The sequence below is a fragment of the Aphanomyces invadans genome, assembly GCF_000520115.1.
Source record: "Aphanomyces invadans strain NJM9701 unplaced genomic scaffold supercont1.1, whole genome shotgun sequence".
Taxonomy (NCBI): domain Eukaryota; phylum Oomycota; class Saprolegniomycetes; order Saprolegniales; family Verrucalvaceae; genus Aphanomyces; species Aphanomyces invadans.
The window spans coordinates 327688-340296 of NW_008580146.1; the positions used below are offsets into that span (position 1 = coordinate 327688).

The 12609-nt window shown below is 56.0% G+C and overlaps 5 protein-coding genes across 6 annotated transcripts in view; 3 read left to right on the plus strand and 2 right to left on the minus strand.

The window, feature by feature from the left end:
* Positions 1 to 58: 58 nt before the first annotated feature.
* H310_00095 (hypothetical protein) lies at positions 59 to 2642 on the minus strand. The gene is made up of 7 exons (XM_008862730.1): positions 2521 to 2642; positions 2361 to 2470; positions 2219 to 2299; positions 2100 to 2173; positions 1482 to 2050; positions 673 to 1428; positions 59 to 628 (listed from the first exon to the last, which is right to left on the minus strand). Exons 1-7 carry the CDS (start codon positions 2632 to 2634, stop codon positions 200 to 202), a joined length of 2133 nt encoding a protein of 710 aa, XP_008860952.1. The 5' UTR covers positions 2635 to 2642; the 3' UTR covers positions 59 to 199.
* A 237-nt stretch (positions 2643 to 2879) lies between these two features.
* On the minus strand, positions 2880 to 4942 carry H310_00096 (hypothetical protein). Its single transcript, XM_008862731.1, has 10 exons — positions 4893 to 4942; positions 4775 to 4834; positions 4506 to 4730; positions 4335 to 4447; positions 4098 to 4277; positions 3970 to 4047; positions 3823 to 3903; positions 3606 to 3699; positions 3325 to 3544; positions 2880 to 3277 (listed from the first exon to the last, which is right to left on the minus strand). Exons 1-10 carry the CDS (start codon positions 4900 to 4902, stop codon positions 2986 to 2988), a joined length of 1353 nt encoding a protein of 450 aa, XP_008860953.1. The 5' UTR covers positions 4903 to 4942; the 3' UTR covers positions 2880 to 2985.
* Positions 4943 to 5571: 629 nt separating this feature from the next.
* Positions 5572 to 8821, plus strand: H310_00097 (hypothetical protein; the record flags this gene model as incomplete). Its single annotated transcript, XM_008862732.1, has 9 exons — positions 5572 to 5824; positions 5878 to 6604; positions 6653 to 6701; positions 6753 to 6877; positions 6926 to 7165; positions 7288 to 7456; positions 7536 to 7724; positions 7782 to 7933; positions 7982 to 8821. 9 exons carry the CDS (start codon positions 5572 to 5574, stop codon positions 8751 to 8753), a joined length of 2676 nt encoding a protein of 891 aa, XP_008860954.1. The 3' UTR covers positions 8754 to 8821.
* A 263-nt stretch (positions 8822 to 9084) lies between these two features.
* H310_00098 lies at positions 9085 to 11115 on the plus strand. 2 transcript variants are annotated; one of them, XM_008862733.1, is made up of 9 exons: positions 9085 to 9378; positions 9430 to 9503; positions 9553 to 9608; positions 9663 to 9777; positions 9826 to 9885; positions 9955 to 10062; positions 10115 to 10499; positions 10565 to 10689; positions 10741 to 11115. In XM_008862733.1, the coding sequence occupies exons 1-9, from the start codon at positions 9129 to 9131 to the stop codon at positions 11041 to 11043; spliced, it is 1476 nt and encodes a 491-aa protein (XP_008860955.1). In that variant the 5' UTR covers positions 9085 to 9128; the 3' UTR covers positions 11044 to 11115. The 2 variants fall into 2 exon arrangements, with proteins under 2 accessions (XP_008860955.1, XP_008860956.1); XM_008862734.1 differs by having other exon boundaries at positions 10115 to 10689.
* A 633-nt stretch (positions 11116 to 11748) lies between these two features.
* H310_00099 (hypothetical protein) overlaps positions 11749 to 12609 on the plus strand; it is a gene marked incomplete at both ends in the record, with an annotated part of 2634 nt that continues 1773 nt past the window's right edge. The window contains one exon of the mRNA XM_008862735.1: positions 11749 to 12582. Coding sequence (XP_008860957.1) covers positions 11749 to 12582 — 834 coding nt within the window. The remainder of the gene's footprint in view (positions 12583 to 12609) is intronic.

Here is a 12609-nt window from a genome sequence, read left to right on the forward strand (position 1 = left end):
ACGGTGCACCCAGCGAGAGCTACTTTGCTGCGCTCAATCTCATGCAGACATCCAACTCATCCCGTGCCCATACAATTTAGGTAGGGAATACAAGGCCACACGCCAGTTCCTGATGAGTTTGGGTAGACCAGGCAGGCCGTGAACGGATGGACAACAGAACAAGGTCCATGGGCGCCGCTTTGGTGCATCGACATTATTATCACGCTGTGACGTCTTGTCCACAGTATGCACGCAAGAGGTCGGACATTTCCGCGCGTTTGAGCGCCGACAACCGCGGCATGAACGACCCTTTGCCGAGCCAGAGATTACACAACAGGCGATCTTGGAGCAGCGGCCACGTCGTGGTTGCAGTGGGGGTGCCTTGGATCGACGGCGGCATCAGGAGGACGCCGATGGCCGGTCCAAGCGGCAGTTCCGCCAGCGCCTGTGTCGATTTGTGGCCGTCGACGTGCGTGAGTGCAGTGAACGGCACCGCGTCGGTGCGAGCGACGAGCAGTTGAAAGTCGTCCAGGGTGAAGTGGAGCACGCGTTTCGTCAGATACGGGCGGATCACAGCGAGGCCTTCACTCGTGGGACGGAAGAACCCGTCGGACGTTTTTGAAAACACTTTGATCCCCGTGTTCACAATCTGCTCAAGTCACATCAATGCAACAATCGGAATGGCACACATACCTGGAGCGCGTCGCCCCCAGCCATGCACGCTTGGACAATCGAGGGGTGGATGTAGTTGATCTGGGCTGACGATTCAGACCGGCTCCATAGCGCCGCGCGGAATGCTGCGTCCTCCTTCAGTCCATAAAACGCCTCGAGCTTCGCCCACACTGCATCCGTGATGCGATGGTACGGCTCTTCCTTGACCGCCACTGCGGGAGCCTCAACATCCTCAAGGACCTTTGCCTTCTTGGCGCTTGGCTCGTCCGGCTCGTACACAGTGTCAAACAACGAACAATGTTTCATGTAATGGCCAGGTTTCGAGCACAGCTTGCAAACGTAGCCTGGAGGAGGGTCCCCAGCTTGCACTTCGTCGAGAGGGGGGAGCCCCTGTTGGAGGTCGCCACCGGGAAGATCCCTGGTCTTCCGCAGCACCGCGATGAAAAACCCGCCGGAGTCGCCGTCCGTGGGCACGAGGCGCAAGCACCGGCGCAGTGCGGCATGGATGGTGGGGTCGGATGTAGGGAACATGCATCGAAGGATGCGGTCGCCTTGCAGCTGCGCAGGCACGTCGTTGTACTCGTCAAACCAGTGGTGGAGCTCGTTCGTGTGTGGTGCGCGTGTGATGACGTGGCCTTTGGCACTGCTCTTGGACTTGGACCGCCACCCGACCGGCCACGCGGTTCGACCAGGCCGCGACACCAACCCAGGCAGTTGTCCCGACACGTCGGCGACTTCCAAAGCGCCATCGCTTCGCCGCAGCAATTCTGCCACCACCTTTAAACACACGTCAGTTGTTTCCTGACGTTGATTGAACCGTGTGGACGCACCGCTTCGTCCTCGACTGGATTGAATGAACACGTCGAGTACACCATGACACCGCCGACCTTTACCAGTGCAGCACCACGCAATGCGAGCGCCAACTGCGTTGGAAACAATGTCAAGCCCTGGCCAATGTGCCATTCCTTCCACAGCGTTTGGCTCTTTCGAAGGGTGCCGTCGCCACTGCACGGGACGTCGCACAGCACACGATCAAACACGTTTGTGGGTTGCAAAACCCCTCGGTCGTTGTCTGACGTATACAGTCCCGGAAACAACTGGCCCGGGCCGCACGTGACGACCGCCGACTGCAGCGTGTTGCGGGACAACCGATGCACGAGCATGTACGCGCGCTTCTTGTTCATGTCGTTGGCAACGACCATGCCGTCCTGGATCAGGTCCAGGATTTGCGTCGTCTTGGAGCCAGGAGACGCACACATGTCGAGAATGCGGTGGCCCGACTGCACGTCCAGCAGTAGCACAGGCAGCATGCTCACCGCTTCTTGCCGGTCGATGTTGCCGTAGTCAGTGTGTTCGAGGAGACACCTGTGGAAATCTTGGACTGGGCCTAGCTCGTGGGCTGCATGTGCACATGCGTGAAAAGATGATCCTGGAACGTGCCGACATACCAGCTTTGGAGAATGCGACGCGGCCACACGCAACTTGCCAAGCTGTGTTGGCTTGTGGGTACCACGGGATCGATCTGCGCGGGATTCCATGAGTTGGTGGATCGACGGTGAGGACGTACTGAGGGGGAGTGACCGCCACGTTGTTGTAAAAGTACGTGTTGAGCGGAAACTGGAACTTGGTGGACAACAGCGACTTCAACCTGCAGCGCGCCACACGGACGTGAAAAACCACGATGCGACACGTGGCAGCGACGCGCCCACCGTTCGGACTCGAGGCCATCGAGGTTCAAGCGAAAGCACACGGGCAGTGGCTGCTCCAGCGTGTGCATGAGCGCATCCATTTCGTCGGCAGACGCAACATGCGTCTTCGTCTAGATTCATGGGCACATGAGGAATTCCTGTCAAACATCCAGCAACGTACAAGGTATTCTCGGAATGCCAGCTTGAACTCCGCGAGAGTTTCTACTTTGGACTGCCGCTGTGGGGCCGTTTTCGCCGCGGCCGCCGTCGGTTGCCGCGTCGCCATTTTCGTCATTAATGTCAACGCAACCAATGCCATAGAAGCGTCGTTTCATTGGTCCAAGATGGGCCAATCAACGAGCTCAAATTCCAATGAATCGAAAGGCGGCGGCGGCAGGACTGGTGGGAGTCGACGACGAATGCATGGATCATGCATCATCAGGCATGCCCTCAAGGACAAGTGTGCACACTAGAGGGAACTGTGTTGTGTGAGTGTGTCTGTCATCGCGTTTGCCGTCACTGCGTGGCATGAATGCCCAAGCAGGCGCAAGATGCCGACGACGACACAAACCATTCTCGGAACAGAGTCGACGGAATCGATGTCCTCTGCTTCTCGGTCGCACGAGGGTATATCATGCCACGTGAATTACGACTGAAGCCCTCGCCCTTCGATACTCATCTTGACCGCGCGTTTCGCCCGTTTTGTAGGTCGGGCAATCACTTGCATGCGCTTCATCAGTCGCGCCTTCTTGGACTCGGGGTCGAGTTTCGTCGACGGGATCTGGGTCGCGTCCACTTTTGGCTGCGGTCGCATTGTAAAGTCAATTCGAATTTGCTCGGGCATGCGCACGCGCTCCGACCCGCCACTCGTTTCTGTAGGGGCCGCCTTGTTCAGAAACCCCTTGTTCCGTACGGCTTCCATGCCTCGCGACGGCAGTCTACCCCCATCCGTTCAAGTCCATGACACGTCGCTCACGGCCCGTACCGTCGGTCCGGCCGCGAAAGCGCGCCGCCATTCGCTTCGCGCTTCTCGGCTTCGAGCTCTCCGAGTTTGGAAAAGTCCAACGTTTTCGAAAAGACATTCCGACTCCACCGATCGATAAGTTGCCGGCACACTTCCTTGTTTTCGGGACTCTCGTCCGGGTGCTTCCACAGGATCATGATGACTTTGCCAAATCCACTGCGCTTCAAATGCTCCTTGTCGACTACACACACACACACCACCATGGCATCGACGCGCGCATTCCATCGTTATCCATGTCGTACTCGGCAGGCGCTGCACAATGTCCAAAATCTTGGTCCGAAGGCCCAAGTTGGGCAGTTCGCCGTTCTCCTTGGGGTGAATCCACTTTTTGATGATCTGCCGCCAGCCATCACCACACACGCACACCCATCAGCTCACACGGCATGGTCAAGTGTGCGCTGAGCACTCGACGTGCAAGCGGTTGCCGCGACGGCCGAGACAACAACACATGCGTCCTACCTCGAGCAAGTTGAAGTCGAGCATGGGCAGCTGCAGTTGCACTTTGCGCAGCAAGATCGCGAGCTTATCCACGAGCTTGAGCTAGAGAGGACGGCCGCCATGACGCGGAGAGCCGAGTCGATGCGGTCGATGGGCTCTGGATTTTACCTTTTCAAATGCCGGGACCTTGGCCTCGATCGAGATCTGGTCGTCCGTGTACGCCTTGTCCATTTTATACAACACTTCCTGGACATGCCAGGTGTGCGTGAATCATGTTGATGCAGGTCGAGGCACACCTGCACGAGGGACTCGATTTCTTGCGGCGACAGCTTCATTTTGCTTCGCCCACGCCCCGACTTCATCGACTTGAGCGTCTCCTCAAAGTAATCGTCCTCGCGGCCGCCACCACCGCGGCTGTACCGTTCGCCCTCGTCGTCATCGTCGTCGTCCTCATCCGGTCGCTCGTCGTGGAAGCGCTGACGCCATAGGACACCCCCATCGCATCAACTCAAACGGTCACTGCACAGCCGTACCTGTTTTTCCTGATTGTACTCGTCCAAGACGCCTCCCAGATCATCCTCGTCGTCGATGAACGCTTCGTCATCTTTGGTACGAACGACTTCTTCGCCGGAATCGTACTCGTCCCCTGGACACCATCATGAAGCGAGATGCTTCCTTGGCGGTAGATTCGCCATGGGATGTACCTTTGCCCCGCGGTGGGGGTTTCAGACTGTCTTCGTCGTCGTCATCTGCTGCACTTCGTTGTGGTTTGCGCTGAGCTGGTTTCGGGGGTTTGGATGCCGACTTCTTCTTGGGGGCAGGTGTTGCCTTCTTGAGTTTCTTTGGCTGTTCGTCCGCGTCCGATTCCGAATCCGACCCAAACAGCCCGGACGCAGATTCATTCACGGCACTTGGGTTGGACGACGAGCCTAACACAGGTCCAAGCACTGTCGTCGTTTGATGCATGACGTACCTTTGAACGTCTCTTCTTCCGACTCCGAGTCGGATCCAAACATGTCTTTGATATCTCCATCTACATCACGCATCGCTACATCAGCACCCTTCATCCGTGCATGGCGCTGCCAACATGCCTGTCGCCATCCCGAGCGCACCGTGCGGCCAGCGCTATTTTTGAGTGGAATTTGAAATTAGTTGTATTTTATCTTGATGTTTGTATACCCCCTCGCTGCCAAACCGTTGGATGATGGCCGGATTTTGCGCCAATGAAAATTGCGCTGCGATGAGTTGGTGCACCAACAAAGCCAACTCGAAGCGGCACAAGGCCATCACCGCATGCCTGCAGCGGCAGTTCACGGAGACGATGACGGCGGCGCACATAGTTAGGTGCTCCACGTCCTTGCTAGCGTTGTGTTGACATGGGGGTCAGCTCGTGGCTCGTTGGACACGTACGGACAACGTGCGTCGACAGCGATGGGACGTGGTGCATCACATGTAGGCCACCATGGATGCGCAGGCGGCAGCGCTTGTGCGACAGCAACTGTGGTGTGACAAGGAGGTTGAGTGGAGGCTCTCCCGTCTAGAGGTTTCATGAAGAATACTTGGTTGGGTCGGGGCCATGGATTCGAGTTTGTTGGAAGGCTGCCACCACGACCCACTGAACGCGTCGGCCCTTTCAATTGCCATAACCTTCGCCTGCAGCGTACCGACCGTTTGCATGCGCACACACTAGTGTCGTTCCCGCTCATGGAACTGCAGCACGTGCAGCCATCACTTCTTTTGCGTGTTGGATGGCAGTCACAGTGCCGTTACATGCTGAAACGAAAGTTGCTGGCACAAAAGATGATGGCCGAAAGCGGCGGCGATCTCACCATCCCAACCTTTCCCGTGAAACTCCAGCACCTCGATCCTATCGAGACGAAAAAGGCCCGAGACAAACGGAGAAAACGGGACCAAGCTGCACGACGAGTCGCTGCCGAGAAAGTTCTGCTCGAAGCGACGAAGCGGAGGCAACTCCAGGCAGACGCATCCAAGGCGTGGCACCGCAACACGACGAACGAAGAAGGTACGCCCGCGAAGAATGCTTCTGTTCCAAACGAATACGTTTCCACGCGATAGAGCTCCAGATCAAGCGGTTTGAGCTCGACTGTGTAAGTCCATTCGACGAACACCCTGCGAGCGCTGGCTACGAATTCAAATCGCAATCGTTTCGATCACTTACACCGACTTCTGTGACGTGCTTTACCCCCGTCTTCTTCGGATATTCCTTGGCCAAAACGTCGTCGATGGCGCGGCCTCACGGCGCCACCCGTCATGACGCACCACACCCCGCGTTCATCGGCTACACACTGTGCCACCACGATGACGCCGCGTCGATTTCGCCAGTATTTCTTGGAATGGAATTTCGAAAGCGCGAGGTTCAATGGGGGAAAGACGACATGGGACCAGACCTTGAAGCCACCGGCCCGACGCCGCGATCGCGACACGCCGCCGTCGTCGAGTTGCGACGGATCATGGATGCTCGATTCAGCGACATGGAATGCCTTGTGTGCGAGTCGTCGCAGTTGCAGGGGTGTCCAGGATGCTGGGAGCCCCCGTCCAACTTTTACTCCGGGCGTGACGATCCTGATAATGGCCGGCATACCACGATGGCGTCAACTCCAGAACAAAGGACACCACTGACACCAAATCCAAACGGATTGCGACGTCGAGATGGTCGTGAAACGAGCGGTGGAGCGCCATCGATATGGACATCGCAGCCTGCTCAAATCGTAACCTCGTCCGAGGCCAAGTGGAGGCGCGACCTGCTCATCGACAAGTATGCGATTCGACAGCACCGCGAAAAGTACGGCGTGGTCCATGGCATGTCGAGTGCTCACAAATGGATAAACAGGAAGCAATCGTTTGTCGTTGTCGTGATCAAGAGGGTGCCGGCCGGCAATGTAATCCAACCTCCACGATCAAGCTCTCCTGACTGCTCCTCGTCCACGTAGGTGGTCACGTTGCAGCTCGACGCCACGAGCACCGTCAAGTACCTGTACGACTTGTACCGGTTCAACGATGGCGCGACCGTGGACCATGCCTGCGGCCGCCAGTTCTACCTCGTCCTCCCAACGACGTACGACCTGTCGTGTTGTGGGAAAATCAACTCATGCATGGATGCTAGCCAAGGACTCTTTTGGATGGACGAAGTTGTGCTGGCCGCGTCCGACCGCACGTTAGCTGTCACGCGGGGCGACCTAACACTGCTCGACTTTAAATTGAACCCGACCACGGGAGCGTCGTCCATTGCAACGTACATGATGTTGGCGGTGGCCACGATCCACGACGAGAAAACTCCCGCGATGTTGGCTCAGTACATCAAGCACAACTTTGTCGTGGCACCGCTGCACCACGTCGCCCTAAGGTACCGTGGATGGAGAGAGCATGTTGCGTTGGCGAGATTTTGACGACATCTCCCATGGACATGGAAATGTCGCAGCACTGACTGCATATCGACGTTGATGCAAAATTGTGTCGGGCTATTAGACGCCACGCGAACGAGGTGCCCGACGACGTGCTAGCCGATCCATTGCAGCAGAGCATGAGTCGGAAACGTGCCGTGCTCGTCGAGTCGGCGCTCGTGAATCGTCGCATGAGCCGAGAGTACGAGCGGATTGCAACACGGAAGGCTGTCAAAGCTGTCAGGGACGAAAAGGTACTGCAAACAGCACGTGGGTGTATCCTTCTTGGCCCCGGCCACAATCGGTGATGCGCTTCGTCATTGTCATACCTAGATGGTGGCACTGGTGGAGCGAAGCCGACACCAGACCAACCAACCTCGACCACGCAAAGTTATCCGTGCGTATGCATACTTCAGCTTTGCCATGGCCGAGCCCAAGCCGTTGCTACGACTCGCCAAGTTGTGGCAATGCTTTCAGAAGTTTGACGAGCTCAAGATCACGAAACGAGGCAAGCTGCTTGACGTAAGTTCCGTCGTCACTCGATACAAGTGCGCAGCCCGCTGACCACCAAGCGTGCAGGCAGCGTACTCCGACGACACTGCGTCCTTGCTATCGCAGCACCGGTCGGCCGCCGTCGATGCGTTCGATGTGCTAGTGGACAAGGCGAAGCAATCTGTTATGCACCCCGTCTTGGCCGTGCGAGACAAGTTTGGCATACCCCTTGGGACTCGGTACTGTCAAATCGTTTGGGCAACCACGCAGACCTTTTGTGTTCATAGATATGGCGTCACGGCCAAAGAAGACCGAGAATACGCTGTCGAGTTGGACATTCTTCTGCCAGAGGACGTCGACGTCAAGATGGAAGATCCGGCAGCAGCATCTCCAGGCCCCCCTCGGCCCCGCCGGCACTTTCACGATTATTTGGCGGCCCAAACCGCGGCCGCTGTATGGAAGGACATGGAATGGCGGAAAGATGCCCGGAGTGACAAGTTTTACGGGGGGGCAGACTTGGTTGTGGCTCCGTACTGTTTGGTGCGGTGGGATTGCTTTACCCAAGCATATGTACTCGCCCGAGGTCACTTGGTACGCGCCAAAGATCATTTGGATGCGTACAACCGGTTGGCGAAGCCCCTGCAGACTGAAGCTATCATGAAACCCCACGAAATCGAACGGTGGACTAGTGAACTGGAGTCGCTCCTGCGAGAGTTGCCTGCAACTGGCGCCTTGACCCAAGCGTGCCGGCGACTTCAATCAAAGGCGGGGCTGTTGCCTGCTCGAGCGAAGCGATATCATCAAGCCCTCAAGAAGTCGCGGGACGACGCGGCGAAAGCCCTTGCAAACCATGACGAGTTGCCCCGGATGTCTGGAACAGAGAAACTCAAACTCGACTTCAAACTGCGAGAGGGCATCTTGAGCAACAACTTTCGTCAGCTAGCGCCAGACATGGACGTGGTCAAGGAGCGCATGGCAACGGTGATGCGAAATGGCATGGGGAAGACCAAGGTCTTTGCCCAGCACGTCAAGGACAACATTGAGATCTTAAAGTTATAGTGTCCAGCAACGCGTCTCGCAGCCATTGCAAGTAACATCGAGCCACGGCACGCTATGCTGCACAATGCCCCCTATATGCGCACCGCAGCGACGGAGTTTGCTACCTTGGCGGAGCCACGGACGGCGGCTGCAAGCACCCGACGTGGATGCCGTTTGCCTTTTCGTGGTGTGCAAACTCCAGGACAGCAGTTGCCGCTTGAATGAAGGACCAATCCAAATCGTTTCTCGGAGATTCATCCAATTTGATTGGCTATATCGCTTACAGGTGTTCATTCGAGAATCTAAAAATAGCACAGACTTTGGATTTGACAAAGGAGCAGAGCACTTGCGAAGTGGGGCGCCCATTTTTGGACAGCGCCGGCGACAAAGCAAGCAATGAACATCAAAGCGTCGTCATCGCAGCACCACCTGCACACGCCGTCGTCACAGCACATCGTGACGACGGGTGTGGGGAGTCCGAAGGGAGCTGTGTCGAACTGTTTTCACACGGGTATGCCTGGCACGCCAACGCGAAAGTCGGCGATCTCCAACATGTCGACGTCCGTCATGACACTCCAGTTGAAGAAGCTCGTGTCGAAGAAGAAGCGTCGCTTCATCGACGACGGGTTCGATTTGGACATGACGTGTACGCCAAAGTTCATGCGGTTACCTTCGCCTGACTTGAATCGCAAAGCAGATGTCACGCCGCGGATCATTGCGTTTGGTTATCCCGCCGAACACCTCGAAGGCATGTATCGTAACCACTACAAGGTTCCCTATTCGAGTTTGCTGCTTGTTTGAAGTGCTTACGTCGCCATAGGACGTCTTCAGCTGCTTTGAGCATCGTCATAAAGACCACTACAAGGTGTATAATTTGTACGCGATCAACCGCTCCCGACCGATCCTCCACCCGACTGAATGTCCCTGTAGGTGCTCAGAGCGGCATTACGGCAAGGAAAAATTCCACAGCCGCGTGGCCGAGTACCCCTTTGACGATCACAACCCTCCGCCGCTATCGCTGCTCATTCCTGCGTGCCAGGATATCGTACGACGCTTCCTCCGACGCACAATGGCTTGAACCGACCGATGGTAGTTTGAATGGCTCGCCCAGCACCCAGACAACGTCGCAGCCATCCATTGCAAAGCAGGCAAAGTACGTCCTGTAATTGCCTGAGCGGCCAGACCTGGGCAATGTGCGCATCTCTGATGATGGGCTCGCTAGGGGCGAACGGGGGTCATGATCTGCGCCTTTTTGTTATACAGCTCCGAGTGGGTGACGGCACAAGGCGCGATGAACTTTTATGGAAACGCGCGGTCGCTCAATCAGCAGGTAGCTGCGTTTGCCACCAGAGGACGGCGCAGTCTTAAGTTCGTTTGGTAAGGGCGTGACCATTCCAAGCCAGCGCCGCTTCATTGAGTATTTTGCTTTGATGTGCCACGCTGACCAATTTGACACGGCCGCCCAGCACGAACTTCGCATGACCCGGGCGGATTTTCAAGACCTATGGGACAAACAATGGCAGCAGCCGTCGCTGACTGACTCACCGACGTTGTCGCCGCAATCATCTTTGTCATCATCGTCGCTCAGTGGAAGTGGCGCAATCGACGGGGACGCGATGATCGCGGCGGTGGAGGCCGAGTTGCAGCAGCTGCAGCCCTTGGCAGCCCTTCCCAAAGTGTTTCCGCATTTGAGCTTGCCCAAAGTGAACAACGTGGTCTTGACATCGGTCACCATCACAGGGCTCTACCCCAAGCATCGGAAGATGGGTAAAAACGTGCCTCCCTCTCGAACTAGTTGGCATCGTCGAATGCTGACGTGCATGTTCATCCAGACAACCTCCGCGTCGAGGTGCAAGTGGGCTTTGATCGGTCGTTGGTGTACGATATTTCTGCCGTGGGAACACCCCGAGTCGACGTGGACGACAGCGCGAGTGGCGAACCCACGGAAACCCTGCAGGTCCGATCAACGCGAGAAGTGAAATAGCTGATTCTTGCCTCGATTACGCAGATTCAATGCCCGGAGAAGCGCGTGCTGCTCTTTGGGGAAGTTCTCGTCATGTTGAAGGTCAAGCAAAAGGAAGTTGGCCACCTATGGTTCCACACGTCATTCTTGGACACGGACCACCACCGTCCACTTGTGATCAAGAAGGCGGAGATCGACAAGCTGCTCAAGGATGCGAAGAAGGGCCACAAGGAGTTTGCTTCCAACATGCAGGTCGTCCTTGCGTTCGCAGCACACGCGGACGACGCAAACGCCCAGCCGCAAGACACGACTGGTCTGTACGGAGATCGTGCCACGTATCGAACATAAACCTCGATTTATTGAGGAGTGTACAACATTCGTTTCGATTGGCTGAAATAATGCAGGATAGGCAAATTGGCATATTTGATTGGTGGAAATGAATCGTCGGGTGCATGTTACGCGTAAGTTACGCTTTGATTGGATAAAATATCGAGACCTCGATTGAAGCACGACGACATCATCGCACTGGCTTCACCTGGATTGCTGGACGCCGCCACCTCGCCTGACCTGCGGTGGGGCGAACGACACGAAGGAGGGCATGCGTAGCATGAAAACTCATGGCCTCATTGTCTTGCGCTCGCCAGCGCCATGGTGTTGGCCTGGTTGCGTCAGCTGGTACAGTTGGCGGCGAGCGCGAGATCGTCGTTGCTGCATGCGTCGCCTCAAACGTTGTTGGTTCTGCAAGTACAAGAGTACTAACATCATCACACAGAGCCACGTGAATTCCACGAGGGAGCTTTCCCGAGCAGCATACAAATTGCCCTGCCTCCGTGGTTTGAACGGCGCAACTTCAACGCAATGGAGTGATCGTCCCACTACTGTCAATAATATACTACGGTGTATTCTATATGGTAATTTGTATATTGTGTGAATTAAAATGTACAGATATCCGGAAACCCGGTCGTATCCGGAGGGCTCTTTATATAGCTTCAACGCAAAGCTCATCCACGGACCAAGGAAATCGCGCTCAGTTTTGAATTTGCCCTTGTCTCCATGCTTCGCGCGTCGGCCTGTGTTGCACTGCGCCGCTCCCCGGTCGCTCGTTCCTTGAGTACGGTCACGACTATTCCCACCACGGCATCGACATCCACGACCCAAGACAAGGTACATGCCGCGCCGTCGACGCTCTCGTTCACGCAGACCGAACGTATATTTGCCGCGAAATCCACGACCGAATTGATTCGTGCGTACGCTGTCTTCCAAACCTGTCAGATTCCGTTCCTTGTTCGCAACAGTCAAGCCATGATCAATGCGTCATACAAAGTTATGGGCAAATCCATCACGGACTGGGCTCTCAAGAAGTCGTTTTTTGGCCACTTTTGCGCTGGTGAAAACGCAAGTGATATTCAACCTGCCCTTAAGCGCTTAGAATCCGCGGGCATCGGCGCTATCCTCGACTATGCTGCCGAAGCCGATGTCGAAGCTGAGAAAAAGACCCAACTGGACGGTGTCAGTTCCAACGAATTGCAGGCCCGTACCTACGACTATGAAGATGAAGCGATGTGCGACGCCAACATGAAAATTGCGCTTCAAGCTATTCACGACGCTCCGACTCAAGGTTTTACCGCTATCAAGTGTACTGCGATGGGCAAGCCTGAACTTCTCCAGCGCATGTCGAGCATTCTTGTGGAAACCCAACTGCTCTTCCATTCGTTGGATGGCCCAGTGAGCCGCGCCAAGAAGAGCTATGTTGACCGCCTCGTGGACTTTCCGACGTTCAAAACTGGTATCAAGAGCGCTGGTGCGACTTTCTCTGAAGAAGAATTGGACGCTCTCTTCCGAGCCCTCGACGTGGAACATGACGGCATGATCGACTACATCGACTGGGTGAGCTACCTCAATCCGATGGACTTG

Coding starts and splice junctions, on each gene's coding strand:
- H310_00096 (XM_008862731.1), bottom strand. Junction 4,448..4,505: donor ACCCCCACCGCGGGGCAAAG/GTACATCCCATG, acceptor GATGGTGTCCAG/GGGACGAGTACGATTCCGGC. Junction 4,278..4,334: donor AGTACAATCAGGAAAAACAG/GTACGGCTGTGC, acceptor CTATGGCGTCAG/CGCTTCCACGACGAGCGACC.
- H310_00095 (XM_008862730.1), bottom strand. CDS start 2,634: ATGACGAAAATGGCGACGCGGCAACCGACGGCGGCCGCGGCGAAAACG. Junction 2,471..2,520: donor TGGCATTCCGAGAATACCTT/GTACGTTGCTGG, acceptor CCATGAATCTAG/ACGAAGACGCATGTTGCGTC. Junction 629..672: donor CTGGGGGCGACGCGCTCCAG/GTATGTGTGCCA, acceptor TGACTTGAGCAG/ATTGTGAACACGGGGATCAA.
- H310_00098 (XM_008862733.1), top strand. CDS start 9,129: ATGAACATCAAAGCGTCGTCATCGCAGCACCACCTGCACACGCCGTCG. Junction 9,886..9,954: donor TCCATTGCAAAGCAGGCAAA/GTACGTCCTGTA, acceptor TGGGCTCGCTAG/GGGCGAACGGGGGTCATGAT. Junction 10,063..10,114: donor CGCGGTCGCTCAATCAGCAG/GTAGCTGCGTTT, acceptor TCGTTTGGTAAG/GGCGTGACCATTCCAAGCCA.